General features: G+C 47.8%; 1 protein-coding gene across 3 annotated transcripts; it reads left to right on the top strand.

Moving 5' to 3' along the window:
* Positions 1 to 410: 410 nt before the first annotated feature.
* On the top strand, positions 411 to 26,732 carry Sephs1 (selenophosphate synthetase 1). Of its 3 annotated transcripts, none has more exons than XM_032884351.1 (9): positions 411 to 939; positions 3,487 to 3,760; positions 7,936 to 8,039; positions 10,231 to 10,338; positions 11,384 to 11,538; positions 14,540 to 14,630; positions 17,050 to 17,149; positions 23,655 to 23,867; positions 24,894 to 26,732. In XM_032884351.1, exons 2-9 carry the CDS (start codon positions 3,568 to 3,570, stop codon positions 25,106 to 25,108), a joined length of 1,179 nt encoding a protein of 392 aa, XP_032740242.1. In that variant the 5' UTR covers positions 411 to 939; positions 3,487 to 3,567; the 3' UTR covers positions 25,109 to 26,732. The 3 variants fall into 3 exon arrangements, with proteins under 3 accessions (XP_032740242.1, XP_032740243.1, XP_032740244.1); XM_032884352.1 differs by lacking the exon at positions 411 to 939 and adding an exon at positions 3,204 to 3,304 and having other exon boundaries at positions 24,894 to 25,271; XM_032884353.1 differs by lacking the exons at positions 411 to 939; positions 7,936 to 8,039 and having other exon boundaries at positions 3,674 to 3,760.
* Positions 26,733 to 27,109: the final 377 nt, after the last annotated feature.

Genomic DNA, 27,109 nt, shown 5'->3' on the forward strand with positions numbered 1-27,109 from the left:
ACACAGGATGAGTCTGCCATATTTACTTGGACAGGGAAGTATGAATGATATAACCGAGTAACATAAACTCCCCCTCCCCAAAATACCTATCAAATATTCAAGAAACTTTCACAGGGCATTTGCATATTTCACTGGGACTCCAATGAAATGCCCAGCTACGCTTAAACAATAGAATGAAGAAAAGATGGGAGTCGCTGAGAATGGAGAGCGGGGTTAAGTTGGGTTTTCAAAGGTCTCACTGGGGGCTGAGGTGTCCTTGGCTCCTGCACGCCTCTGCAAACCGTTCCCACCGTCACTGTCTCCCTGCAGCCGAGATCCGGGAGTAGGTATTGCGTCCCGTGGGTGGTGCGGGGATCGCACCGAGCCAGGTTGTGCAAAACCCATTCTGGTCCCTTCTTGTGGGACAGAGGGGTGCGAAAGTAGGTGGCCTCCATCACTCAAGGTTGCTGCCTGTGCTACTCGCAACTTTTGAAATCAATCCCCCCCCCCTTTTTTTTCTGCATCATGCAACGGATGCCACCGTTCCTTGGGTTTGCAACCCCCCACCCCTCCCCCGAGACCAATCATTGCCGCGCTCGGGCCTCTGCACAGCGCCCCCGCCCCCTTCCCGGGCCGCACGCAGCCACCACCACCGCCGCCGCCACCGCCACCAGCAACACGGAGCCGCTCCGGCCACCGGCCCGCCGCCTTAAAGGGAGGTGGCCGCTCTTAAAGGGACCCTCGCGCGCCCGGCCGGCGGGAGCGCGGCGGCCCGGTTCCCGGAGGGCCGCACCCAGCCTAGGCCGAGCTCCACGCGGCGTCCAAGCGCGGGGCCGTGCCGCCGCCACCGGGAGCAGCATTTTTATTCAGGCGACGCTTAAGGGAGCCCGGCGCGCCCGGTGCATTGTGGGAGCGCCGCGGCCCGTTTTCGGGAGGAGGCGGAGGGCGCAAAGCGAGCCGGTAAGCGGCGGGCCTGGCGAGGGGGGGCGAGACAGCAGGCTTAAAGGGGAATATCGGGCCGCAGGCCCGGCGCGGCCGTTGCAAATCCCCCTCCGGGCCGCCCGGGACGGCCGGGAAGCCGTGCACCGGGGCCCTTCGCGCGCCCTGCCTGGAGAGGGGCCGAGCCCAGGGTTTGGTGGGGCCGCTTTAAAAAAGAAGCGCCGCCCGCGCCGCTGCCTCCTCCGCCGTCGCCGCCGCGGCACGCGGGGCCGGGGTTAGGAGGGAGGAGCGGAGGGGGAGGGCGGCGGCGGCCACGCAGGGGTTAATCTTTTCGCCCGCCGACATTTTTGTGTGGCGGCGCGGACGGGGAGCCCGCGCGCGGGGGCGCGGGCGCGCGCTTCGCCTTAGCCGCCCGGTGTCCTGGCGCTGCGCCGTGGGCCTCCCCGCCCCCACTCGGCCCTCGCGTTCCTCCGGTCCCCGCCGGCGACGGTCACCGCGGCAGCGGCGACGCCGAGGCCTGTGGTGCGGCATGGCCCTGCGGGCGGCCTGCCCGCGGCGCCGTACAAAGAACGCGGCCCGCGCCCGCAGTGCCTTTAAAGGCGGCAGCCTGAGACTTAAGGTGTCCCCTGAGTGGCATCCTCCGCGCCCGGCCCCATGGAGGGCGCGGGGTCCCGGCGCGCACGCCGCGGCTTCCGGGCCTGGGAGCAAGCGCGGAGCTTGGGGTCTGGCGGGGAGGTGGGTGTGCTACCCCACCGCACGCCGGCTGCCCGAGCCGGTCCGGCGCGCGGTAGCGAAGGGGTTAAACGCGGTCTTTAAATATTCATGTCATTGTTTTAAAGGTGTAAACGTGTGACTTCCAGGTCGGACGTGCTCTCCTCTGCCCGAAGCAAACCCCAATTCCATCCTCTCCAGTAGCTTGAGTTTTCTTTTTGAGGTCAAGCCCTGTGACTTAGGTCTTCTTGGCACTTGGGAGTATTTGAACTGCTGGGGTTTTTGGATGTAGGGCGTTTTTAAACCTTCCTAACCAGAAAGTGTAGGGGAAAATAACGTAAAAGAAAAGGGCTCGTCAGACTCCCTCTCCTGCCTCCGGGTTGAGGCCATAAGGATTGGAGGGAAGCAAATAGACTCCTTATGAAGGATAGTTTTCTCGTTTTGTACCAGGTAGAGCGAGATGAGGCAGACACTGCGAGGCAGTGTGCTGTTTCAAACCTCTCTTCGGAGTTGAATTGTCATTCGCACTTTTTCCAAACTGTTACATGGCTTCAGAATTCCCATCTCGAAAACTTGCTTGGCTCACACCGCTCTTGAGAGGAGTTCGGTTTCTGTGGATGAAGCGTGAAATCCCTGTCTGTAGTTTCCCGCTGAAATCATTGCTCATGTCTTGTTTGTGATGACGGTTTGGATTGCTGCCCAAATTTGGGCTTTGTGAAATTTAGTTTAAATGAGTGATGTGCTTTCTGGGGGATGGAGAACTCTATAAATGGGAATTATGTTCTCAATCATAAATTTTATAGGGGAAACTGACCCTAAAACTTAGGGTGTCTGTAATCCTACGCCCAATAAAGCATCAGTCAGAAAGTTTGTAAACCCCGGGAACACTTACAGAGTTTTGAATTAGGTGGAAGGCTGCAAACAGCAGAGCTTGGGCAGAAATGCAGTGCATGGTACCCAGGACTATACTTGTGATCTCGGGTGATACTGTTTCTTTTTGTAGTGAGTAATGAACAGTATCGCGTTTTGTCAATGGTGTGTATACTGCTTTGTTAGGCAGGATGTTTGCTTTCTAGGAATGTTTAAAAACATCAGAGAACCTTGCAAGCACTCTCTTGAGCCTTTCTGTGTTTTACAGCCATGAAAAAGCCTTTGAGTTCTTTGTTGTTTTATTTTTAAATATTGTTTGTGCTCTCTGGTTCAGAGGGAGACTTGTTTTTTAAATTAGGATTTTTAATATCTTTAGAATTTCAAAGGGAATAGTGGTAGACACCTTTAATCCCAGCACTCAGGAGGCAAAAGGCAGGTGCATTCTGTGAGGCCAGCCTGGTCTACAGAATGAATTCCAGGACCGATAAAACTATGTAGAGGGACCTGTCTCAATTTAAAAAAAAAAAATTGTATGAGATGCATTTGTGTCCCCTTTTTACAGTTTCTGGTGGCTGTTTTATTTTTCTCTGTGAGAGAGCAAAAGACAGCCAGATGTTTTTCCAGAGAAGTCACTGTAGCTAGGATCTCTGCTTTCTAAAGCATAGACTGTTTAGACTGACACATAGTGACTACCAGTTCTCCTAGCCCAAGAAGAACTTCAAGAGTTGACTGCCCAAGCGGCAGGTATAACATGAGATACCCTTGGAGCCACCGTTATAACCACAATCCCACTCTCTGGTCTTCCGTAAGTATTTTTGATGACATTATCCGTTACTCCAGTTTACCCATAACAAAGTATTTCACTGTGTTCTAGGCAATTCTATCCCTCGAATGTTTCTCTTGAAACATTCATTCACTTGATTCTTGACAAATACCAGTTCAGAGTCTTTTAACAATGACTTCTGTTTATGTTTTGGTGGTACCTAGGTGGATCACAAGTAGAAAGCCCATTGGATCCAGAGAAAGGGAGGGGAGGGGCTGAACTGTGAAGAGTGCGGCCCCAGAACCATGTCTACTCGGGAGTCCTTTAACCCGGAAACTTATGAATTGGACAAGAGCTTCCGGCTAACCAGGTTTACTGAACTGAAAGGCACAGGCTGCAAAGTGCCCCAAGATGTCTTGCAGAAATTGCTGGAATCTTTACAAGAGAACCACTTCCAAGAAGATGAGCAGTTTCTGGGAGCGGTTATGCCACGACTTGGTATGTACTCCATCCCCTAACACCCAGTACAACTGTGGTCAACAGCCAGACTTCTCCCGTGTCGCTTTGACTCTTCAAGTTCTGTCAGAGGATCTCAGTATCTGGTGTGACGTTAATGTCACTTGTTTAAAGAAAGAATTTGAAAGCATCAGGGAACGTGGTTGGCAGGTTTGAAATTATAACGTATATTGTGACGTCATTATACTGCAGTAGGACATTTTTTTTTTTTACAAGTTTTTGATTAGCTGAGAATAAGCAGAAACTCCTTTCTGCTTTTCTCTCAAATGGTCTCTACAATGCTGTGTTCTCTTCATTGCCCTAGTGAAGGTGTTGCCGTGACTGTCTTAAGAACAAGGCTGGGGAGGTGGCTCAGCGGTGAAGAGCACTGACTGCTCTTCCAGAGGTCCTGAGTTCAATTCCCAGCAACCACATGGTGGCTCAGAACCATTTCTAATGGTGATCTGGTGCCCTCCTCTGGTGTGTCTGAAGACAGCGACAGTGTACTTATATAGTAAATAAATAAATCTTTTTTTTTTTTTTTTTTAAGTATCCTAAGAACAGCTTTAAGTGCTGTGACTAGGGGCCTTTGCAGGACGTGTGGACTGAAAAGTTGTGAGTGGGCCACATGGACTGGTGTGCACTCAGGAGAGAAGACTGAGGAAGTAGCTCAGTCAGTAAAGTTCAAGGACCTTAGTGAGTGTGATGGGGAGGGTGAGAGTGTGTGTGTGTGTGTGTGTGTGTGTGAGAGAGAGAGAGAGAGAGAGAGAGAGAGAGAGAGAGAGAGAGAGAGAGAATGAATATGTGTGTGTGGTGCAGTGTTCTTGCAATCCCCTTGCTGGAGAGGGAGAGGCAGATGTGTTCCTGGGGCTCTGTGATCAGCCAGCCAACCTAGCTGATTTGCAAATTCCCAAGCCAGGGACAGGCTGCCTCAAAAAAGGTGAACCCTGTCTAAGAACTGGCAGCTGAGGTTGTATTGGCCTGCACGTGCATGTGTACAATGCGTCTGTACCTTACACACCATCGCACACATACATATACACGGGCATGGATTTGAACTGACCCCAGAGTGTCCAGGAACCGAGGGCACTGCTGTTTTCTGAGCTCTTCATAGTGTTAGCGGTTCCTTTTTCTCAAACACAGAGCTCCTCCCAAGTGCTGGGGTTAAAGGAGAGCCCAGTACCATGGCTCTGTGAATGTGTTACTTAAGTGCGAGCCAAGGCATCCTGGAAGATCTGCGTGATTACTAGTGTGTCTTAGTGAGGGTTTCTACTGCGATGAAGAACCTCCAGCAGGACGCAGTCGGGGAGGAGGGGTTATTCAGCCTACTCCACACGGCAGTGCATCACTGAGAGATGTCTGAACAGGAGCCTGGAGGCGGGAGCCATTGCAGAGGCCATGAGGGGTGCTGCTTCCTGGCTTGTTTTCATGGCTTGCTCAGCTTGCTCTCTTACAGAACCCAGGACCACCAGCCCAGGGATGGCTCCCCCCACGGTAGGCAGGCTAGGCCTGCCCACATCTCACTAATTGAGAAAATGCCCTACACCTGCATTTTTTGTTTTTGTTTTGTTTTGTTTTTGAGACAGGATTTCTCTGTGTGCCCTGGCTGTTCCAGAACTCGCTCTGTAGACCAGGCTGGCCTCCAACTCACAGACATGCCCCTGCATCTGCCTCTCGAGCGCTGGGGTTAAAGGTGTTGGTGTCACCACTGCTCGGCTATGACTGGATTTTTTTTTTAAAGAATTACTCATTTATTTTACGTGTATGAGTACACTGTAGCTGTCTCCAGACACACTAGAAGGGGACATGGGATCCTATGGTTGTGAGCCGCCATGTGGTTGCTGGGTTGAACTCTGGAAGAGCAGTCAGTGCTCTCACCTGCTGAGCCATCTCTCCAGCCCCAGAAAGTGGTGTTTCCTCAAACCAGTCCATTTGTTTTCTATACCTGGAAGGTGTCAATCATGGGTTATTGGTACTATAGTATTCTTTCTTTCATTCATTCATTCATTCATTCATTCATTCATTCATTCATTCATTCATATGTTGGGATTTTTGGAACTCCCTCTGTAGACCAGGCAGGTCTTGAACTCTCAGAGCTCTGCCTGCCTCTGCCTCCTGAGCGCTGAGTAAAGGTGTTCACCACCACCAGCCAGCACATGTGTTCTATTTGAGATGACCTAGACTTCCCTGTAGCATAGCATTAGCTTCTAGTCTTGCATTTAACCTCTCCTGGGGCCACTTTGCTCTGTTCCTCTACCACAACTATCCTTAGCTTCCTAATTGAAGCTCTAGTTCTTAGTGACCCATGTCCGGCTTATCCCTTTTCCTTCCTTACAACTTCAGGGAGAGTGTGCGTGCGTGCGTGCGTGCGTGCGTGCATGCGGCATCAAACCCGGGGCTATAAGGATGCTATAAGGACAGGTCTCTTACTGCAGAGCTGTACCCCCAGCCAGCTTCCCATCCCGTAGGTGTATGTATTCCTATTCCAGGAAGCTTGCGTGCTCTAGTCCGTCATGTGACCCTGTATGACATACAATATCATCAGCCTAATTGTGTTGATAGGCCAGCATGGCCCCGTGAACTCTTCCTGTCAGCCTCATACTCAGGTTTTAAGAGACCATTCTCTTGCATGTGCCTCCCTAAGCTTGTCCAATCTGAACTTTATGAGTGGTTCTGGTCCGATTCCACTCACCAAGGTCTCTCCTTTACCTTAGTGCGTCACCGTTGTGGTCTCAGGTACAGCTCTGACCTGCCATGTGTTTATGAAGAAAATCACACTAGAATGCACCCTCACTCATTTGTGAACATGTCCATGGCTGCTTTGGTGACAGTGGAGTGGAAGCCTGAACTACTTACTGTTTGTTGCTTATGGAGAAATTCCTAGTGTGTTCTGGTTTGCTTTTCTATAGCTGCGATAAACACCATAACCAAAAGCAACATGGGGAGGAAAGGGTCTGTGGGCTTAGAGCCGCCAAGACTTCCATCAAGGAAACCAAGGAGGGGAATACTGTGTCCTGTCTTGTTCCCCCAGTTTTTAAAGCAGCACAGGGTACCTGCTCAGGGATGGCATTACCCACAGTGGGCTGGGCCCGCCTATATCAGTTAGTTAGCAACCAAAAAAATGCCCACAGATGCCCACTAGGCTAGTTCTGTGGAAGTGATTCCTTGGTTGAATGTCGCTCTGCCTGGCTATGTCTAGATTGGTGTCGTGTTGACAATAACGAGCATGTCGTCAGCCATAACCTAGGCAGATCCTGTCTTCCTCAGGTTCCTGAACTTCCAAATTTCCAGCATCAGATTAACCATTTCTATTAAGTCCCACCTTGCCCGCTCCAGGGGCATCAGAAGTGATTTTGAAACCAAGTGGTATATAGTACAGTGCTGTCTAAAAGAAATATGATCACCCACAGAGAGCCATCCTAGCTAACGCTGAACTGGTTATTTCTAGGTTCAGTCTTAAAAGATAAGGTGAAAGTAAGATTGGGAAGAAACGAGATGTTGACCTCTGTATCTGGGTGTACACATGTATGATATGCAAAGGTGTAGAAAGTGCTCTGGGGAAACAAAGAATTGAATTACCCAGATCAGATACTGAGTATTTATGGACACACTTGGTTGGGAACTTTGAATCCTGCTTTTCCCCTTACCTCCTCCTACAGGCTACATGTAGTGCTAACTGGCATTTTCTGTATGAGATTATGGTACAAAGACTGTCTAGGAAGTTATAACATCTGGGTAATTAATATCAAAGTAGCTGTCAATAAAACTGCAGCAGTTCCGTCTGTAGAACTTTCTCATGCAGAGAAATTCTGAATGAGGCAGCATGGCGAAAGCACCATGCCTTATAGCACACACACCTTTACTCTCAGCACTTGGTAGACAGAGGCAGGTGGGTCTCTGAGTTAAGGCCAGCCTGGTGTACACAGTGAATCTAGGCCAGCCAGGGCATCAACCACAGGGTTCAGGAATGTAAAGTGCTGTCTTGCAGTCTTGTTGATTAACAATTATTCATGCCTTCCATCCTGTGCTGGTCCTGTCCCACAGTAATTTCAGTAACGCTTCCTGACAGCACACACATAGCTGGGTCGGCAGTGTGGGGTTTTGCCCAAAGTGCTGCTCAGACAGGATTAAACGCTCTTTTCTTTCCTTTTTGGCGCTGGCCATGCCCGTCTTGCCAGGCATTGGGATGGATACTTGCGTCATTCCTCTGAGGCACGGTGGTCTCTCCTTGGTTCAAACCACAGATTACATTTATCCTATCGTGGACGACCCTTACATGATGGTAAGTCTGGTGCTCTCGTAATTGGAGCTGCTGTGTGCACTCAGCTGGTTTCGGCTGGCTTTATGTGTGCCTTTGGGTGGGGTTTATGTTTGGCTGTTGTGTTTTCCCACTTTTGCTGTATCCAAGTTATATTACCATTCTAATTCCTGCCACCACAGCAGGACTTGTCTCCTCACTTGACACTGCATGAATCAAGTGTCGTGGGGAGATCTGTCTACTGCCTTTGTGTGTGTGCAGAATAGCATCTGTTTGAGAGAATACTGGGAGTTGGTGGCGTTCTCTGCTTTCTTTCCTTGTACCTGATATTTGTAAAATGTACTGCTCCTTGCTGTTTCTGACTGGAAATGTTGCTATACTTTGGAATAACACTGATTCTGAATGTTTCCTCCCACAATAGAGGAGCTTAGGAATCTCATCACAATTGGATTTCCTCCAAGGCAGGGTCTCTCTGTGTAGCCCTGGCTGTCCTGGAGCTCTGTATGTAGAGCCTTTCTCTGCCTCCCCAGTGCTGGGACTAAAGGTGTGCACCACCATGCCTGGTTTGCTTTACAATGAACTTCTTGAACCCTTTTTGTTCTTAAATGGTAGGATAAGCTGGTTAGCAGCTACCCAGCCTCCTACATGCCTACACACCACTGTATCAGGTTCCACTGTGAGATCTAGCATGCCATTCAAGTTGTAGATGACGCAGCAGGGGACAGAGTACGTCCCCATGTAAGCAGGAAGACCCCAGCACCCAAGTAAAAAGCCGAGTGTGGCTGCATACACCTCTAGTACTCATGCCGAGATACAGAGACAGGAGGATTCCAGGCGCTTGCTGGTTGGCCTGTCTACCCAATCGTTGAGCTCCTGGTTCAGTAAGAGACCTTGTTTGAAAAGTAAGGTGTAGTGACTGAGGAAGACACCGACGACACAGCCTCTGCCCTCTACACGCATGCACGTGCTCACACACAAAGTTCTAGGTGCTGCTCATGCGCTGCAGACACGTTTCCAGCAGCCTTTTATTCTGCCTAATCTTTAACCAACTAACTTCTTTACCAACCAAGAGAACAATGAAGAAATTGGAATGTGCCATTTGTTTAAAGAGGTCAGCTCCCTCCCTGGCTCGCAAGGACATTGGGATGAAGCCTCACGTGTAAGGACTCGGGCCATGGTAGGAAAAGGAAGATTCTCAGTGCAGTATGAGTAAAGAGGGCATTAGAAGGTGTATTCTCAGGGGTTGGGGATTTAGCTCAGTGGTAGAGTGCTTGCCTAGCAAGCCCAAGGCTCTGGGTTCGGTCCTCAGCTCCGGAAAAAAAAAAAAAAAAAAAAAGAAGGTGTATTCTCTGTAAAGCAGCACACTTGGCAAAGGCGTTGCCCAGAGGCTACCCTTTCTAGCATCTCTTAGAAGCCCGGGATTCAGCCTCAAGTCCTCGTTGACAAGGCTTGTGGATGTTGACCCTGGGTCTGTAGAAGGCTGCAGAGCTGCCTGGAATCCCCAAGTATATAAACGCAACTGAAAATTACCTGCTGTCTCCATGTTGGTTATTCCGTCAGAAGAAAACCTTGTTATTTTTCTCTGCTGTCTATAAAAAGATGACTTAGACAATGACAACTTAACCTTTAAACTCTCTTTAGAGCACTAGTCTCCATTACCTCATTCCTATTGCATGTTTGTTAAATTCCCCATAAAGCAATAGAATTTACTGAGAAATGCGATTTCATTTTTCCTTTAGGCCAGTGTGTTTCTTATTTCTCCTACTTTCGTTTACTATTTACTTCTTTCAACTTGAAGGTGCAAAAGTTTCTTAATCCAACAACAGGAAAATTACCCAGCAGAGGCAACTCTGGTCTGCTGAGTGCCGGTGTCCCAAGGTTCCCTTTAAATGACTGTATCAGGCCTCCCTGCGCCCTGGTCTCTGCCAGAGCATCAGTGCTAACCGCTTCTCTTCCTGATCCCCCCATCCCAACCCCACCTCCTGCCCCATCTTGAGCCAGGGCTCTGAATCTCAGATGGTAAAGAATGCGAATTCTTTGTTCTGCTCCCGTGGGTGAGCGGGTGGCCTGAGAGTAGGTGAAGGTGCCGGCTGACAGCCATTTCCTGGGAGCTGCCCTTCCTGGAAACTCCCAGGCTCTTGGAGGCTGCTGCTTCGTAGACTCCATCTTTGGAAAATCCCTGGCTGTGCTTTCTCACATCTCTGCTCTCTCCTAGGGCAGGATAGCGTGTGCCAATGTCCTCAGTGACCTCTATGCGATGGGTGTCACAGAATGTGACAATATGCTAATGCTCCTCGGAGTCAGTAATAAAATGACTGACCGGGTAAGTCACAGGTCCGCTCACTGGTCTTTGGTTTCACTTTATTTTGCATTTACAGACATGGCCCCCAGTATTGCAGCTGTCCACTTTGGGGCATTTATCTGTGAATTAAAATGAGAGTACCTATCCTCTTTTTCTCCCACCTGCTCCTTAACTCTCTTCTGGGTACATAGAAAGCTAAATAGTGTGCGCGCGTGTGTGCGGATTAGGCTCTGAGTTCACGGCCCTCAGGTAGGGAGCAGCCTCTGTGGGGGGCCAGACCCTCATGCTTTCCCATGCTCGCATTTCTCTGCCACTGCCTGGCAGGCTGCTGTCTTTCATGTTCTCGGACCCAGGGATGAATTCCTACAGGTTATTTTTATTTATTTTACTTTATGTGCATGAATATTTGCCAGTGTGTGTGTATGCCTGGAACTAGAGCTAGAGGTAGTTATGGGCTGCCATGTGGGTGCTGAGAACCAGGCTTCTATCCTGATCTCAACCATTGAGCCGTCTCTCTGGCCCCATTATTTTAGTTGACTTTAACAAGATGTGTTTTTCTTTCAGTATGCCTTCCCCAATCAGTTTGTCAGGATTTACTGATAGATAATCCAGTTTTCTGTGGTCCTTTTCCCTAGCCGTTTGCACTCTGAGCAGCAGTGCCCGGTTCTCATAGGAACGTCTTCTCCGGGGGTGCATTACGCCGAATCTCTCAGCAACTCTTTCCACTTCTTGGCAGACAGAATGGTTTTTTGGAAACAGGGCTATATTCGTATGGTCAGCCAAGAGCTGACCTCTAATAGCCACCTGTGTCTGGGCAAGGCCTGTGGGCAAGTGGCATGTTATATATACTCTCTTCCCTGAGTTTTGTTCACTTTGTAACCAGAACACAGTTGACAACGTGCTTGTGTCAGCAAACACTCCCTTGCTTTGTTGCACTCTATGCTGTCTGTCAGCTTTTGGTTCTCTAGGGTTTTTTATCTCTTTTTATAACTACAAATGCAGAAGCATCCTTCCTGGGTTTTGAACAGAACTCATGACTTTTCATCTGTGTCCTTTTAAACTCTAGGAAAGGGATAAAGTGATGCCGCTAATTATACAGGGTTTTAAAGATGCGGCCGAGGAAGCGGGGACCTCTGTAACGGGTGGCCAAACGGTATTGAACCCCTGGATTGTTCTGGGAGGAGTCGCCACAACTGTCTGCCAGCCCAATGAATTTATCATGTAAGTCGCCTTTGTACATGTTGGAACCTGCTTCTCTCTCATTCTCTCTAAAAATAAGGTATATTAAGGTGTTGTTCACTTGCTGTACAATTCACCCACTTAGAGCGTGCAATACAGTGGGCTTAGGCCTTTCCAGAGCAATAGACTGACCAGCGTCCCTTCAACACTTTGGTCTTCCTGAGCGGGAACTCTCCCACTGGGGTTATTAGTTGCTTGTCCTTCCAATCTTGATTGGTTTTCCTTTGTATATTAGCTTAGTGTTTTTAAATTCATGCATGCTGTAGCATTTGTCAGTACTTTGATCCTATTCTTGAGCAAATTTAAACTTTGTAAATTTCACGTGACAAAAACGTGACATGTTATTTGGCATTTTATTTGTCTATTTTTTTTTTTTTTTAAACAAGGTATCACTTTGTATCTCATGCTGATCTCAGACTCATCCTCCTGCCTCAGCCTGCTCACTTCCAAAGCTTTTCCCGTTTGTTTGGTTTCTTGTACCTGGGATTGCGCACAGCTTGTTGTGTCTGCTAAGCAGGTATTGCACCATGGGCTCTACCTCTGTGTCAGCATTTTAAGTTTACAGGTCATTGGTTTTGTGAGTGTAGGCTTGAATGACCACCATCCTGCCCAGTGCCCAGAACATTTGCTTCCCTCCCCAAGCCTGTCTGCACGAGACATTTCTAGGTTCCCCTTCCCATGATGCTCTGGAGACCAGTAAGCTGCTCTTTGTCTGTAAGTGTGGCCTGTTCTGAGCACTGGATAAATGGACCATGCTCTGTAGGGCACTTTACCTGGCTTTAATCACCTCTCCCCGTCATCAAATTGTAGCACAAATACTGGGGTGCTTTTTTTAAAAAAAATTTATTTTTGTTTTGTTTTTTAAAGATTTATTTACTTTATTATATATACATATATATGTGTGCGTATAATATATGTGTATATATACATATATATGTATATAAACATATATGTGTATATATGTGTGTGTGCATATATATAGGTATACACACACACACACTGTAGCTGTCAGACACACCAGAAGAGGGCATCGGATCCCATTACAGATGGTTGTGAGCCACCGTGTGGAACTCAGGACCTCTGGAAGAGCAATCTTAACCACTAAGCCATCTCTCCAGTCCCCCTTTGTTCTTGTTTTGTTTTGTTTTAAAGAGTGGGTTTCTCTTTGTTGCCCTGGCTGTCCTAGCATTTTTTCCATAGACCAGGCTGGCCTTGAACTCTGCCCCGCATCCATGTGCTGGGGTCAAAGGTGTATGCCACCACCTCCGAGCTCCACAGTACTTTTTATGGCCTGATAAGCTGTTGCCTGTATACACGTCACCCACTGACTGTGAACTTTTGAGTTGCTTTTCTCCTGTTACTGTGAGCCCCCTTCAAGTGCAGCTTTGTCTTGCTGTTCTGTGTATATACAGACCCAGGTTCTCCACGTCCCCTCTAGAAGTTGTTTTATGATGTCATTCTGCTCAGAACCAGTATAGTGAGCATAGGTGGCATCGCAGTGTGGCTTTGACTTGTGTTTCTGTCATGACTGGTGATGGGAAGCATCAAGTCTTACAGCTTCCTTTGGGTTGGGAGCATTTCTCTGTATTCTTCGGAGATGGATTTCAACACAGATTGTCACTTTTCATGTTTGATGTTAAGAAAGGCACCCTGTCCTTCATTTATCTGCCTTACATTTGTTGTTTGTTTACTTATGTATGTGGGGGAAACACCTGCAGGAGCTGATTCTTCTCTCCGAGGGAGTCCTAGGAGACTGAACCCAGGTTCTGAGAGTTGATGGCAAGCACTTTTACCCACCAAGCCATCTGGCCGGCCTGTACTTCAGGTTTTGATTAGTAACTAGTAGGTACTGTGTTAGCCAGGGTCAGAGTGTAAACGATGTAAAAGCAGTCTACAGTACAGTGGTCGTGATCCGTGCTGAGGCTCAAGTCTCCCATCACAGGCACCCCTCCTATTAGTTCTGTATATTCGCTATGGACATTTCAATTATGTTTGGTCATTTTGATGATGTCACTGATGTTCCAGGAGTAGCCTTAGAGCAGATCATTAGCAGAGGTCTAAGGACCCAAGGTCAGGTGGGGTGTACCAGTAATGCCGGGAGCCTCCCTGTGAGAAAGGCTCTGCCAGGTTCCTCTCCACAGCAGTGAACAGACGGGCCACATGCCCTGTGTGCAGGGTGACCGTGGGTTACAGGCTTCATCTTTGCTACTCTGCTTTCTGGGTTTTGCGTGCTCGCTTGTTTTTCCAGTACTGGGGAGTTGAACCCTAGACCTGTGTGGAAGCAGTGGCCCTGCCATTGTGTACATTTTCCCCCGCGCTCTCCCATACCCCCCACCCCCACCCTACCGACATCTCTCTCTAAACTGTTCCTTAGGGCTGCCATGGAACCCAGACTTTGTCTCCCTGCCCTAGTCTCCTGGTAACTGTGATGACAAGCGAGTAGCCCCATGCCGGCTTCTGCTTGGTGCTTTGAGTCTGCTCAGCAGAGCGAGGCTGAGCGCACTGTCCACACCTCGCTGTCTTTCACTAGTGGAGTTCCTTTCCCTCCAGCAGCTGAGGGCACCCGTTAAGCATCCTGCATCTCAGAGGCGTCCCTTTTCCTAACACATGGCATGTGTGGGCACAGCACCAGGAGTTGTATCTCCAGCAGCCTCTTAAAAGCTGACTATTGTGTCCAGCAGGGGAAACAGACACGGGCGAGTCCCTGGGGCGCACTAGCCACTGGCCTAGCCAAAATGGTAAGTGCTGGGCTCAGTGAGAGACCTTATTTCAAAAAACTAAGCTGGAAAATACTGAAGATAATGCCCAGTATTGACTTCTGGCTTCTACCTAACCCACATGCTTGTGCATTCATACACATTCACACACAGACAAGGAAAGGGAAAGCAGGATCAGTACAGAAAGTTATTTCACCAGATTCCCTTTTGCTTTAATCTTGTCTGCTTCGGTAGTCTGATCGGAACATGCCCTTTTCCTTCTGCAGGCCAGACAACGCGGTGCCGGGGGACGTGCTGGTGCTGACAAAACCCCTGGGGACGCAGGTTGCAGTGGCTGTGCACCAGTGGCTGGATATTGTAAGTAGGGGCTGACCGAGAGGGCGGCTGACATTTAGCCCTCGGGGTGGTTCTTTGGTTTCAGCGTGGTTTTTGTTTTGTTTGAAATGGGGTGAGTGGGTGGAAAGTTATCAGTGACGTCCTTAGATGAATTGTCTCTATCTTCGTAAATGAAAGTTCAAGCCATGTGGTAGTGTTTGACGGAGGTAGGTCTGAGCTTGCGGAGTCAGGTCAGGTGTTGACAGTCAGTCATGGAGCTCAGGCTCTTGTCACATGTTGGTGCTGTCTTTAAATCGGTCAGTAAGAAGAACATGCAGATGTGAGAGTGGAGGGTGAGCAGAGGGTATTTCTCCTAAGCAGTGTCACACTGGGCTGTCGTTCCCTGACAGTGACTAAGACTCTGCTGTGTCCTCACATATCATGGCGTGTTTTAATTTCTACAAATATCTGAAACCTACCAGTCTTGAGAAAATAATAAAGTTGGAAAAAATAATAAAGACTTACATCATTTATTGGCCATTTCCCTTGGCTCGACATAAGACCTCCCAGAGCTGGCGAGAGGGACGGCTCAGCAGTAGAGAGCGCTGGCTGCTCTTCCAGAGCCTGGCTTCTCTTCTCCACCCACATGGTGGCTCACAAAGGTTTCTAACCCCAATTCCAGGGGACCCAGTGCTGACTTTTTTGGCCTTTCTGGACTCTTCATGCATAGAGTACCTAAACATATCTATAGGTAGAACACCCAGACACATGAAATATAAAAAGTTAATTCTCACTGGGTGGTGATGCATGCCTTTAATCCTGGCATTCCGGAGACAGAGGCAGGTGGATATCTGTTCAGTGCAATCCCGGTCTATAGAGCAAGTTCCAAGACAGCCAGAGCTACAAAAGACACCCTGCCTTGGGAAAAGTAATGATAATAAAAATGGCCATATTATTGATTTTCCCTCCTTCCTCAGTAACGTAAAGCAGTCTGGGAAGTTGCTGTGGGGATAGTCCACAGAAATGTTGTCTGTCTAGTGTGACTGCTTAGCCTGCACAGTCTTGCAGGAGGTGGTGTCAAGAGTGAGGGGGCAGGGCCTTCTGGTCCCTCCACTTCTGCTTCATACATCGTTGCCTTATTATTTATTTCTGGCAGATATTCAGAATTTAAACAGCAAGTTCCAAAGTTCAAATATGGTAGCATAATGTTTTGTTTATTGAATAAAGGTAGGAGGCAGTTGTCGTTTAGTTTTAGAATCTAAACTAGAGTCTAAGGATCCTGGGTTTTGACAGGCAAAGAATGATAGGTAAGGCGTCAGGGTGGGTGTTACTTCTGGGAGAGGTGGCAGTGATGGGACTCAGGTAGAGGAAGTCGTTCCCGATGTCTCACAGTGGTAGGAAGTATTGGGTTTTGTGGTACTGGGGCCAGGCTCAGCCTCACATGCTAGGCAAGGCTCCACCACTCAGTTCTGGCCACAGCCCTTTGGGCTTTGTTTATGTAGTGTTCAAGACCTGCAAGCAAGGATCCATGAGTCACACAGCAGTTAGTGGTCTGGCTCCTTGTGTCGTGAACCTTACATCGTGATGCTAGCTTCTTTGAAAACCAGACAAAGGCCTGTCTGTCTCTTTAACAATGACCTTATTTGCTCACCCAAAGCTGTCCTCAGCATGGGCAGTTGAAAGTTTCTCACCAAGATAGCTTCACTGCAGGCGTCAGTTAAAGTAGAAAGGGTATAGTGTAAAAGCAGATCAGCCTAGTATAGGAGATGGGACGAGGACACGGGAAACTCTCTTCTGTTCTTGTGGTGCTCAAGCCATTGTGGATACTGGGCAAGCTTCCTGATAGCTCACCCTTGGAAACCATGTAAATAAGGGGTCACACCTGGCCCCTTATAAGGTAAGACAGGGTGCGCTGTGCTGTGTGCCTGCTAGGTTTACATAGCCAACAAGCTGTGACGTTTACTTTAGAAATGTGGGAGGAGCCGCAGATGAATGAGAGTTTCCCTGAGAAACACTAATCACAGTATTGACTGTGTCTTGACAACTCAGTAAATAGAATTCCCGGTGACTGGGGTGTGGCTCAGTGGTACAGGAGATGCTGAGTATGTGTGGGAGCCTGGGCTTGATCACTGGCAATATGAACACACATCGACATGCCCAGTCCTGGAATATGACTAAGAAGAATATTCATTTTGCACACGATTAGAAGCAAAGATGAGGGGGCTGGAGAGGTGGTTAGGAGCTCTGACTGCTCTTCCAGAGGTCCTGAGTTCAATTCCCAGCAACCACATGGGGGCTCACAACCATCTGTAATGGATCTGATGCCCTCTTCTGGTGTGTCTGAAGACAGCTACAGTGTGTACTCACATACATTAAATAAATAAATCTTTAAAAATATTTTTTAAAAAAGAAGCAAAAATGAATCATGTTTTCTCTCTCTCACCTGTGTTCCTATGGCTAGCCTGAAAAATGGAATAAAATTAAGCTCGTGGTCACCCAAGAAGACGTAGAGCTGGCGTACCAGGAGGCAATGGTGAACATGGCGCGGCTCAACAGGACAGGTACGGGCCAGGGCGTCTGCTCAGGGCCCAGCCAACCTCGGGTCTGGGAAGGCTAAGTAGCAAACAGACGGGGGCTTGAGTGGGCTGGGTTCAGTCTTAGCGCACAGTGGGGTTTTTCTCACGACTTCAGTCATCTAAAAAAAATACGGATGGAGGTCAGGGAATAACGTGGCTGGGACTACACTCCTCTTGGTGTCTATTTTGGTTCCACAGGTTACTCTGGGAATCCATAGGCAGGGAGTGTTTAATTTAGGTTCATTTATGACAGCCTCCTCCTGCTTTTCAACTTTCTAATGTCAGTGTGACATCAGTTGATTGAACCCAGTCATAAGCTAAGGAGAACCTGTGTACGAGCGTGTGGCATGTTCTCAGTAAAGTGTGTTAAGTGTGGCCTGTATAGATAATCTCACTACAATGTCTGCATGTGTCTCCCTCCTCCAGTTGTCAGGGTTCGCTTTAAGAGTCCCACCAGGTGGCTGGAGAGATGGCGCAGCAGTTAAGAGGCCACCTGCTCTTGCAGAGGCTCAGAGTTCAGTTCTGAGCCCTGAACCGGGTGGGTGGCCTCCAGGAGCACTTGGCATAATGTGCACATTCACACACACATAGCCGTCATTTAAGAAAAACTGTAGTAGAAACTGTGAAATGGACTCTTACTTTTCTGATGGCGACAAAGCACCAGGTCCATGCAGTTTCACAGGGTGAGTCTGTTTAATATCACAGTGGAGTGCCTGTTGCCTTGCCTGACAGATCCTCATCTGCAAGCAGGAGGCCGGGAGAGCAAGCTAACTGAGAGTGGTGGGGGCCTATTCTAGTGACACACCTCCTCCAACAAGGCCACGCCTTCTCCAACAAGGCCACGCCTCCTAATCCTTCCCAAACCTACATTTGAATGTATGATCCTGGGGTGGCCGTTACTTGGTCCAGCCACTGTCTAGGCCTTAAAGCGTGACTTTAAAGGAGTTAAGAGAAAGTGGCTTGCTTTACTTGAATGGACAGTGTACATAATCTTACTGTGTAGGATTTTTTTCTTTTCAGTTAGTAAAAAAAATATTACTTATTAGATACTGTATAGTTGTCAAATCTTTCGCGCGCGCGTGCGTGTGTGCATGCGTGCGTGCGTGTGTGTGTGTGTGTAGAGAGAGAGGACAAAAGTCAACTATGAGTGTCCTCCACCCTGTTTGTTGAGATAGCTCACTGACCTGGAGCTAGCCCACTCCTAGGCGAGGCTGCCAGTGGCCAGCCCAGAGTATCTGCCCCTCTCCTCCTCGGCATAAGGCACCATGTCCCAGTTCTCACTTGGGTTCTGGGGGTCGAATCTACTGTACTCACTAACTCATGCACCACACTTTCTCCTTGGCCCTCAGTACTGTCTCACCTAAAACCCGTAAGTAATGACACAAATAGCTTACTGCGGCTGAGCAGGGTTTGTCAACAGGGTCAGTCTCAGTGCCAAGGAAAGCCTGCCCTAAATTGCAAGAAAGACATTGGAAACTGAACTTAGATGGACCATGGATGGTCATTTGTGTTAGTTAACTGGTCATGAGAATTCCCCACTTCAGGTGTGTGACTTATTAGTCAGTGACACAAAGATGTCCCAGCTACTTGTGAGCCGCTTCAAACTGGATCTGTAAGTTTGAACATTGGGCTAATGACTTAGCCAGGGCATTTGCTCTGTAGCGTATTGGCAGCAGAGCTCCTCGTGTTCAAATTCCCATCCTGTGGTTGAGTGCCTCCACTCTCATGTATACGGTGTCCCCTCCCCTCACACACTTTGATCAAATTACAGCCAAGACTTTTGTCGGAGGCTGTGGCCTAGTAACAAGCCCTCCGCTGGCTACCTTGCATCCGTGAGAGCTTAGCTGTTCTGTGATCAGAAGAGTGAGCCATTCCCAGGAGCTAGCATCCTAGAGACAAAGTGTCCCTATGTAGCTTTAACTGATTAGTGACTCCCAGGTCCCCGCCCACCTCCCTCTCAGCTCTGGGATTAAAGGTGTGCACCACTATGTCCCGCCTTTCTCAGACTTTTCTAATGAGTCTCCAGAGTTTTTAATTTAAAATGTGGGAGTTGTTTTTTCTTTTTTTTTTTTAACTGCAAGTCAGCCCGATCTTAGGAGACGTTGTTTTGGTTCTTTTTTTTTTTTTTTTTTTTTTTTTTTTTTTTCGGAGCTGGGGACCAACCCAGGCCTTCGCTTCCTAGGTAAGCGCTCTACCGCTGAGCTAAATCCCCAGCCCCAGGAGACGTTGTTTTAACTGTGTCCCTCCAGCTTCTACCAAGTTGACATGAACCTAGCCAGCATACCAAGGCAGTCACTTGACGTAGTGTAAGCATCTTTTTAATCTCTTTGTGTATCTGTCTGAACACAAGTGTGCAGGTGCCCCTGAAGGCCAGGAGACAGCCGATTCTGGAGCCAGAGTTCCTAGGGGTTTAGACCTCTTGACATGGGTGCTGGGAACTAAACGTGGGTTCTCTGAAGAGCAATACACACTCTTCTGAGCCGTCTCTCCAGCCCCTACTTTAAGCATCTTATACTCTTATTTGATGTTCACACTAGTTAAATATTTTATAATTAGGCAGGGGGCACCTCTCTTGGGTCTTTCAAAAACCCTAAGCACCATTTCTAGAGTTTTAGTTTTATGCACCGCTCTCCTCCCACCCCTCAGTCACCACCATTGTGAACTCACTGTGTGAATGTGGATGTGTGGGGGCATGGGAACTTACATGACAGTCAGAGGTCCTCACCTTCAACACGGTGTGAGACAGGCCTCCTGGTCGCTGCTGTGTGTGCCAGGTCTATGAACCGGGAAATCCACCTGTCCCCTCCTCTCTCCTCGCCTTAGGGATGCTAGAAATGCAGATGTTCTGGGGACCTAACCTCAGGGCTTTACTCACGGAACCCTTTCTCCAGCCACTAATGTCTTAGTTGGCTCTGGAGAAATTGCTACATCCGGCAGTAGTGCACAGGGAAGCCAGCAGGAGAGATGGGCAGACATGCCAAGCCAACACAGTCTAGGCAGACTTTGACGTTCATAAACTCAGTTTATAACAAGAATGCCCAAGTCGTCACAAGTATATTTTACCAAGCCAACTATTCAGGAGGCTGATGAAAGAGAGTCAGAGGTCAAAGCCTGCCTGGGTAAAGTAGTTTATTGCCAACCTGGGCAAAGTGGTGGGGCCCTGTGTAAGAAAGAGGATGGAATTTGATGCTTTTGAGAGAGGAGAGTTTGCTGTTGTTTTAATTTTCAGTACAATGTATTTATGTCACATTGCTCCCCTCCCTAGAAAAGGTTTGAAAAACCAATACAGATCAGTAGAGCAATGCCAACCATGAGGTAGGGCCTCTTGTCTCTACCTGACTTCTGTTGGAATGAGTGCTTCTTTTAAATGTTTGTGTTTTTGCTTTGGGGTATTTTTACCTATTGTTATCCTATTACAATAATCCCTCATTGGTGGAAATTGTTCCAGAGAATGCTATTACAATTCCACAAAATACTTGATTTATTTCTTCACATAGGAGGGAAACAGTTAAGGAGAACACTTCACTGTGCAAAGGTAAAGATGGCCTTGCAGTTCTGATACATAATTGGTTCTGAGTCCTGCACACAGCGCTCACCAGTGCTCACTGCTGGAATAGCATTTGGAAGCTGGAATTGCATGCTACTTGAAGGGTCTAATTAAACTAAGTTTCAGTGCACAGCAGTTGTGTGTGATTCCATATTTATGTAATGAACTGTGCTCGTATTGAGTAGAAATGCAGAGACAACTGTGGGGAGTGTCTATTGTATTGTTCACCCGGCTCACTTGTTTAGAGCACAAAATATCTTTAACAGATTTTCCTGACTAAGGCTAAATGAGTACTGTAACTGAAAATATTTCGTAAATCTTTGTCATGGTTCTCTTTTTAAAATTAAAAAAAAAAAAACAAATTGCAAATTATGTTGTTCCTGATTGCACAGAACTTTGTGGTGATTTTAAAATAATTTTATACTTCTTTAAAAACAACAGCAAAAAAGGAGTACAGAAGAAAATTTTACATAGTTGTCCACACAAAACAGCTTCTGTTTGCGTTTTTTTAGGTATTCCTCAATGGCTTTTACCTGGTTTCCTGCAGCTTCATGATGTCACCTTAAAGCAGTGGTCACTGCCATGCACGCGCACTCAGTGACGGGTCACTCAGTGCACGGGCACTCACGATGCTTTCTCCTGAAGCATGGCTGCTGCCCTATTGGCTACTGCCCTATCCATGTACTAGCACACACAATGTTCAGTGGCAGCTAATGTTCTACTAGAAAGACAGTTCCGTTCCAAAACAAAACTTCTCATTGTTTTTTCTAAGAGAATAGAGCTGTCTTACCATAGTCTGGCAGTGGAGCAGAGCCAGACCAGCCGAGGCCAGGGGGGCTTTTCAGCAAGTGGTGCTGTAACAAGTGGACATCCATCTGCAAAGATAAATACCTTTGTCTTTCCTAAAACGTAACTCACAGAGCTTAAAACTCACAGCAATCTAAAGATGCCCAAGAACTGTAGGCCTCCAAGAGAAGGAGAGAGAGCTGAGGTGATAGCGGGTTTGGAGGTGGCTTCTTAGATAAAAGGATGAGCCAGAAGTCTTACACCATCCGAAAGGAAGAGAGAGGCGGGTGTTGACTGTACTTAGGCGAGATCGTACACCCAGCAATGCGATGATGAGCTTGGGGAATAGCCCCGTCGAGGACGTGCTTCCACAGTCGCGAGCCCTTGGCTCCAGTCTCTGGACACACATAAATAAGACACTGGCCATGGGGTGTGCCCTGAAACACAGTGCTGAGGGCGTGCTGCCTGGCAGCCTGTTCCAGCCAGCGAGCCTCAGGTCTCAGCATCTCAGAAGATGAGATGAAGGACAGACAGATGGCTCAGAAGTTAACACTATTGGCCGCTCTGGTTCAGTTCCAGCTCCTGACACGGCAGCTCACACCGTCTGTAGCTCGGGTCGATGCCCTCTTGAGGCCTCCATGGCAGGCACCGGCACACAAAAGTAGCCCCAATGCCCATGTACATACAATAATAAAATATTTTTTAAAACCAAAAAGCTAGATGGATGGTACCTGAGGAACAATACCCTCAGTTGATTCTGGTGTCTACGTGTATACATATGTGAACACATACATGCTCACACAAGAAAAGTCAAAGCACAGTGTAGAAGAAAGTCTTTGCAAAACACTTGCTGACCGTGGTCTCATGGCCGAAGTTAATAACACATTCTTAAGTGAGAAAACAGATCTGCATCGACACCTGTCTAAGAAGACGTCCTGCCATTAAGACACTCAGAGATGCCCAGGACTGTATGTCCTGAGAGAATCACACGTTGAAACAGTGAGGGTCACTCCACACCTGTCAGAACACCAACCTGCAGGCCCGGCAGACAGCACCAAGTGCTGATACGAACTGGGGAGCCACAGGAACTCTTGTTGGAATGCGGACCCCACATCCACTTTCCAGCAGAGTTGGGCCTCGTGTTGTAGCACTAACGTTACTGCTAACCGTATGACCTAACAGTGGTGTGCCTGACTACCCCAAAGGAATTGTCACAGAGCGGTCTACACTCACTCTTTACAGTACCTTTGCCCCCAACTGCCAAGCTAATACTCAGTGATTGCTCAGTTGGTGAACAGATAAAATGGCACATCCAGATGGTGAAATATGACTGAACAGTTTTAAAGGGCAGCTGTCACGCAGCGAAGGAGCCTGGGAAAGCCTTTTGCATGTTGTAAGTAACAAAAGCCAGTCTGGAAAGCCCTGACCTTCCTTTCTGCAAAGGGAAGCCTGGAGATAGTAAAAGATGAGACGGAGGAAATGGTAGTAACAGGCACGAGGCCAGAGCAGCGAAGCTGAGTCTTGTGAGCGCCGTCAAGCAGTCATAAGCACAGGGAGTCCTCGGGTACACTGTGGGTCCTGGTTGATGGTGAAATGCAAGGTTGGCTCTTGTTTTTTCTTGTTTTTTCTTTTTCTTTTTTTTTTTTTTCCGGAGCTGGGGACCGAACCCAGGGCCTTGCGCTTGTTAGGCAAGCGCTCTACCACTGAGCTAAATCCCCAACCCCAAGGTTGGCTCTTGTATCAAACACACTCTTGCAGAATGTTCCTGTAGGCCATATGAAAACCCAGCCTGGTCTGAGGGAGGAACCTTGAAGGCTTGGTACAGCACAGTGCCTGTCACCTCATCACCTGGGAAGTGGGACTTTTAAGTCTGGCACTCTTTAAGCTCGTTAGTAGATCATAGGTTGTCTTTGTCAGGTTTCCTTCCATGAAGACCAATTCCTCTCCACAGCCTTCTGAGTTACTGGGAAGTTGGCCTTGACAGAGCTGCTCCTCCTGGCTGAGTGGCTTAAGCTGCAGTAAAAACTCAGTGTCTAGCATTTGACCCTGGTCTCTGTACTAGGTCCTCACTCTGCTTTCTTGTACCGTATCCCCTTATAGAGATTTTGAGTGGACAAAAGGTGGGGTTTTCTCAAGTCATTCCTCTGCCTCTCTCAGCTGCAGGCCTCATGCACACGTTCAATGCTCATGCAGCCACTGATATCACAGGCTTCGGGATTCTGGGCCATGCACAGAACCTGGCCAAGCAACAGAGGAACGAGGTGTCGTTTGTGATTCACAATCTTCCCGTGCTAGCCAAGATGGCCGCTGTGAGCAAAGCCTGCGGAAACATGTTCGGCCTAATGCATGGGACCTGCCCAGAGACGTCAGGTAAAAAAGATCTGTTTCCTGGCCGGAGGGTTCAACTCAGAGAGCCTGGCAGCCACGCCCATCCGCTGGGAGTTTGAATGAATGTCCCTGTGTTCTCCTTTTTAATAGTAGTGTGGAAGATAGGAGCTCAGGAAAGACAGGTTATGTTCCATTCTCTGGAAACTTAACCCATGAACTCCCAGCAACAGATAAGATTCAACAGGCTGCTTTGCTTGTTTTGTGGGGTTTTGTTTTGTTTTAGCATTTAAATTTGGTGTTTAGCACAGCATTCCCCACTGCAGGAAGCAGAGACAGGATGGTTACAAGTCTGAGGCCAACCTCTACAAGATAGCAAGGCCTTGTCAGTCTCAAAAAAAAAAAAAAAAAGAAAGAAAGCCAGGTCTGTCTTGCACATGCTTGTAGTCCCAGTGTTCAAGAGGCAGAGGCAGGAGGATTACTTCGCCCAAGCTGTGTGCTAAAATCTAGTCTCAGACAAAAAGAGGGGTTTTCTTTCTTTTTTTAAAGACTGGGATAGTATGGGGTTAGAGAGGATGGCCCCACAGCTAACAGCATGGAAGTCGGTATGTTTTTGTGTTTTGCAGAAAGTTAAGTCATAGTGCCAGATGTCTTCTCGGAAAGACTCTCTCATGAGTCTTGGGTTTAAAGTAAAGTTTAAAAGCATCATTCGTGGTGAGGCGGGGAGCCCATGCAGGGAGCACACCGAGAGGTGCACACCGAGAGGTGCACACCGAGAGGCGCCTTCTCTTGTGTGCATCTCCTCATGCGGAGTAGAGGCTGTGACTGACTCCACATGCCCTGTCCTCTGCTGACGTTTCCCCGGTGTGGAGTGGAAGGTGCCGTCCTGTGTGACTCAGAGGCCGTTTTCAGTTTGACGTTAGCTGGTTCTTACAGTAAGAGCTTACCAGCGGGTGGTTTAACTCATTTCCAAAGTGGAGCAGCCTCTCAGTGTAAGCGCTGGTGAGGCACAGGAAGCCACTTGCTCTCCCAGAGCCTCACAGAGAGTAACTTCTTCTCTTTCTTTGTCAGGAGGCCTGCTAATCTGCCTACCGCGTGAGCAAGCGGCTCGGTTCTGTGCAGAGATAAAGTCCCCCAAATATGGCGAAGGCCACCAAGCATGGATTATTGGGATTGTAGAGAAGGGCAACCGAACAGCCAGAATCATCGACAAACCTCGGATTATTGAAGTCGCACCTCAAGTAGCCACACAAAACGTGAATCCCACACCTGGTGCCACCTCCTAATCCAGACAGAAATAGCTATTGATTTTGTCTTTACATAGATCTATTTCCTTTATCATCACTTCAATTAAAGACTCTAAGAACAACAAATCTCATTGTGTCTACACAGCTGGTGACCCTAGGTCGGTTTATGAGTGGATGCAATTAATAAAATGAAATCCATGGCCTTCTTTTCCTGTTACATTAACTGAAGATGCACCCAACCTCCAGGCAGCTTCTGAGTTGAGAATGATATTGTTATCCGATACTGTTGATTCATTTTGAATCTTTAGATGCGCATCTCTTGCCGCACAGGCGCTCTCTAAAGGTGCTTTTCTGCCACAGGCACTGCTGAGAGGAATACCACTAGCAGTCTGTCTTCTCATTCTACCTATCACATCAGTCTGGTCTGTTTTCAAGTGTCTCGGTTGACACTCTAGAAAGACAGAATTGGTAAGTCACGTGACGGCCTCCCTAGTCAGGGTTGCAAGGCTCCTTCGAGGGTTTGGTTTGTAAGTTGAGTCTAATACCTCGGGGGCATTTCTTTACCCAGTAGCCCACTCGGTTCAGGATGGCAGGTGCTTTGCTTGGCATGGTAAGCACCACTTGGCAGTAATAACCGTTGATGGTCTTTACCGTAGGAGAAAGGATACTTTCTGCAATGTTCATAGTTCTATAGCACGACAAGAACTGCCTTCCGATAGGGGCTTCGTGTATAGTACTCATTTATAATTCAGTATCTAATTTACTTCGCAAATGATTTTTAAATATGATCAATACTAAAGACTGTTCTGTGGATGGTAGTGTTTAATACATTTTATATTTTGTATAGTGATTTCAGGCCTCTTGTTTAAAATCAGCAGCTCTTTAGCCCAATTCTTAGCATCATTTTGTCCTTGCGCCCGTACCTTTTTGTGCACGCATTTTGTGATTTGTGTTAAAAACCTGCATTGCCAACGTTGCAGCTCCAACATAAAAGTTGTTATTCAAATAAATATTTAATTTTTTTAATTGCTCTTGTATAATCAGATGCCCTTTTTAGTATTATTTTAGAAGCATCTGGGAGGGTTTTGCCTAAAATACAATTTATTGGGGAAACTAGATTTTAGTTTTATAAACTTTTAAGTCTTTCATGGGACCTATATTTTCTTGAATTAAATTTTGTAGTTCTAGAACAAATAGGCAATCTACAAAGGTGTTATCTGTGTTTCTTAAAAACAGGCTTCCTTATCTTCCTTATCTGTTAAGCAGCTGGGGGATTCCCGTCTTTAAGCACAAGGGCACTGGGTCCTCAAACGCCTGTCTTCAAAAGAGAAAAAGCACCAGTCTTCAGGTTTCACAGGGCTTCCTACTAACAGGCCCCAAAGCTAAGCTTTGTAAACTCACCCAACCTTCTCAACACGGAACACCAGGAAACCGCCATTGGACCAACGGAGCTCCCGGAAGGAAGAGGCTGCCACATGCTTGTGTCCCTGGGAGCCACGGGATCTCCTGTATGCACCTACAGCTGGAACAGAACCACCGAGTCTGGCCCCAGAGAGGAAGCTGTCACAGAAGGACACTAATTGGACACTATAGGAAATGATATGATGTTGGTCCTTGAAAGTATGCACCAGTCATCTGCAAAATAAAACGTGTTGGAACCCTCTGAGTGCAGAAAGCTTACTGTAGGACTTACTTCTGTCTTGTTTTTTCTTAAACAGTAGGTGAAATTGGAGCTAACTGTACATTCTGTCCCCCAAAGCCGCTACTTTTTTTGTGGCAAGCCTGTGGAGAGGAAATTAGATGGCTCATGTCCTGAGCAAATCATCTTTAAAGATTCATGTAAGGAGGAAAGGCCAGGGATTTAAGATCCTTGGAGTTGTGATCTAGGAAAAGCCCTTGTCTTGACTAGCGTCATGGTGCTCAGAAACCCATGAACTAGAATCCACAGGCATTTGTGGGGGCATTCCTGCCCTTCCCCAAGACCCAGAGTCAGTCGTGGCTAGGGAACCAGGTACTCCATCTTGAGAATGTCCCCTCTAG

This window comes from Rattus rattus, chromosome 14 (assembly GCF_011064425.1).
Source record: "Rattus rattus isolate New Zealand chromosome 14, Rrattus_CSIRO_v1, whole genome shotgun sequence".
Lineage (NCBI taxonomy): Eukaryota > Metazoa > Chordata > Mammalia > Rodentia > Muridae > Rattus > Rattus rattus.

Bases quoted from the DNA above. Each gene is read 5' to 3' on its own strand.
- Sephs1 (XM_032884351.1), top strand. From the start codon at position 3,568: ATGTCTACTCGGGAGTCCTTTAACCCGGAAACTTATGAATTGGACAAG. The intron at 8,040-10,230 runs GTAAGTCTGGTG...GCTCTCTCCTAG, and splicing joins TGGACGACCCTTACATGATG to GGCAGGATAGCGTGTGCCAA. The intron at 11,539-14,539 runs GTAAGTCGCCTT...TTCCTTCTGCAG, and splicing joins CAGCCCAATGAATTTATCAT to GCCAGACAACGCGGTGCCGG.